The sequence below is a fragment of the Rhinopithecus bieti genome, unplaced genomic scaffold (assembly GCF_001698545.2).
Source record: "Rhinopithecus bieti isolate Rb0 unplaced genomic scaffold, ASM169854v2 scaffold_24982, whole genome shotgun sequence".
In the NCBI taxonomy this organism is placed as follows: Eukaryota; Metazoa; Chordata; class Mammalia; order Primates; family Cercopithecidae; genus Rhinopithecus; species Rhinopithecus bieti.
Window position 1 is genome coordinate 616526 of NW_016811565.1, and position 2996 is coordinate 619521.

General features: G+C 35.3%; 1 protein-coding gene across 1 annotated transcript in view; it reads left to right on the plus strand.

Annotated features, from left to right (window-relative positions):
• The window catches only part of LOC108543503 (zinc finger protein 726-like), a gene marked incomplete at its 3' end in the record, with an annotated part of 12254 nt that extends 9260 nt beyond the window's left edge, over window positions 1-2994 (plus strand). The window contains 2 exon segments of the mRNA XM_017893983.1: window positions 1865-2107; window positions 2110-2994. Coding sequence (XP_017749472.1) covers window positions 1865-2107; window positions 2110-2994 — 1128 coding nt within the window.
• Between the last annotated feature and the right edge of the window lie 2 nt (window positions 2995-2996).

The following is a 2996-nucleotide window of genomic DNA, read 5'->3' on the forward strand; positions in this document are numbered from 1 at the left end:
TAATTTCAGAGAATAATTAAAATGTTTTCTGCACCACTAGGATACTGTTAAGAAATTCTACTATTGTGTATTTGCATATTTTTTTCTAGAAAATAATGTTTTTTTATATGATTATATGGTTTTTTTTAAAATTAATGTTATTTTCAGTAGAAGAAACTATTTTCAGCACCCTTTATATGTAGGGTATATGCAGTTCCAATACACTTTTTTAGAATTTGTTTACCACGGAAGGTTTTTTTTTTTTTTTTTTCTTGGCAGGACAGATTCGCTGATGGTATTCTCAATAGCTGTTTTTTTCACAACTATTTTTACGACTACATCACACAGTTAGTTCCCTTATGGCCTGCAAAATTTTGTTAACAGTTCACTGATTATCTCATAAGACTATGTAAATGGCACACTACTTTTTTCTTTTCTTTTTTTTAATTTTTTTTGGAGACAGAGCCTCACTCTATACCCCAGCCATGCTGGAGTGTAGTGGTGTGACATCAGCTAACTGAAACCCCCACCTCCCAGGTTCAAGCGGTTCTTCAGCCTCAGCCACCTGAGTAGCTGGGATTATAGGCACGCACTTCCACGCCCGGCTAAATTTTGTAGTTTTAGTAGAGATGGGGTTTCTCCATGTTGGCCAGGCTTGTCCTGAACCCCTGACCTCAGGTGATCTGCCATCCTCAGTCTCCCAAAGTGCCTGGATTACAGGTATGAGCCACTACACCTGGTTTGGCACATCCCTTTTATCTTGCAGCTTCAAAGATAATCTTTGTGACTTTTGAAATTGTGCTTATGTATGTGTTTGTTGTAAGTATCTTTCTTTGATCCTAGTTTGTTGAGCTTCTTTGCTTTTACATCATTTTTTCTTGCTTTTGGGATCTGTCAGTTTTCATCTGTATTTTTTACCTCCACTTTTTTGTTTTCTTTGAAATGTTAAATATTTTTGTTCTCACCCTCCTCATTTTTCTGATTTTCCATAGTTGTCTCTGTTCCTGTTTTAATCAGTGAGTATTATTCAATTTATTGCCAATTCTTGATGTATACGTCTAATATTTTTATGTTTTCTTTCAGAAGATTTTATGATATTTCTGTTGGGATGATATTGCCCTATTTTGTACATATAATAATCTTTCAGTTTTTTACCTTAGAAGCTACCTGTCAAAATCTTTATAATGTAGTTTTGTCCTGACATTGTCCGAAAACAATTGTCTTGGATCATGATTATGGGAGTTTCTCAAGCATGTTCTTATAATATATGTTGTCTGACATTTTCTGTTTATTTTTTAGTTAAGAAAGCTTACTCTTGTTACTTTGTAGGAGTTAGTAATCAAATGCTACACCTGTTCCTTTTCTGTGGTACTGCGGTCTCTGCTGCTGTAACATTATTCTTTAGTCTCAGCAGACTCAAACTCTCATTTCAAAACATACCATTTCTTTCAGAACTTTATGTCATGAGTGACAGAAACCAGTTTCAGGAAAAGCCCCTAAAAGCCAGAAATGACAAAGAATGTGTCAGTATTTTACCTTTCTTTTAAAACAAAAACCAAGAGTTGGTAATTTACTTCTAAAGGCACTATGTTATAGTGGGAAGCAGGAAAAGCTGTGTTGGGTAAATTTAACAGACTTTCTTTTTCTTCTGTGTGGTTTTTTGTGTTGTGCTTTTCTGGGACACTGAACACACTTAATTCATTTATAAATTTACCACAGATGTACTTTGATCTCTATGTTTTTGTTACATTCATATGTCTGTGAAAGAATTAGGGCTTGTGGTATTTTGCAAAGCCATCTTGTTTATGTAGTTTGTATAAATTTAAAGGTAAGATTTTAAAACTATATTCATGGGAGTAAGTGGAGTAATTTATTTATTTTTCAGGTATATGTCCTCAGTTTGCTCAAAACCTTTGGCCAGAGCAGGACATGGAAGATTCTTTTCAAAAAGTAATACTGAGAAGATATGAAAAATGTGAACATGAGAATTTACAGTTAAGAAAAGGCTGTAAAAGTGTGGATGAGTGTAAGGTGCACAAAGAAGGTTATAATGAACTTAACCAGTGTTTCATAACTACCCAGAGAAAAGTATTTCAATGTGGCAAATGTTCAAAAGTCTTATATAAATTTTTAAATTCAGACACACTGGAAAGAAAACTTTCAAATGTAAAAAATGTGTCAAATCATTTTGCAGGCTTTCACACATAACCCAGCATAAAAGCATTTATACTACAGAGAAGTTTTGCCAATGTAAAGAATGTGGAAAAACATTTAATTGGTCCTCAACCCTCACTAATCATAAGAAAATTCATACTGAAGAGAAACCCTACAAATGTGAAGAATATGGCAAAGCTTTTCATCAAACCTCAGATCTTACTACACATAAGATAACTCTCACTGAAGAGAAGACTTACAGATGTGAAGAATGTGGCAAAGCTTTTAGCCAATCTTTAACCCTAACCAGACATGAAAGGATGCACACTGGAGAGAGACCCTACAAATGTGAAGAATATGGCAAAGCATTTAGCCAATCCTGCGTTCTAACCAAACATAAGAGAATACACAATGGAGAGGAACCTTACAAATGTGAAGAATGTGGCAAAACATTTGTATGGCCCTCAACCCTAACTATACATAAGAGAGTGCACACAGGAGAGAAACCCTACAAATGTAAAGAATGTGGCAAAGCATTTAGCCAATCCTCAGCCCTAACCAGACATAAGACGATACACACAGGAGAGAAACCCTACAAATGTGAAGAATGTGGCAAAGCATTTAGCCAGTCCTCAGCCCTAACCATACATAAGACGATGCACACTGGAGAGAAACCCTACACATGTGAAGAATGTGGCAAAGCATTTGTATGGCCCTCAACCCTAACTAGACATAAGAGGCTGCACACTGGAGAGAGACCCTACAAATGTGACAAATGTGACAAAACTTTTAGCCAAGTCACATACCTTACTGGACATAAAATAATTCATACTGGAGAAAAACCCTACAAATGTGAAGAATGT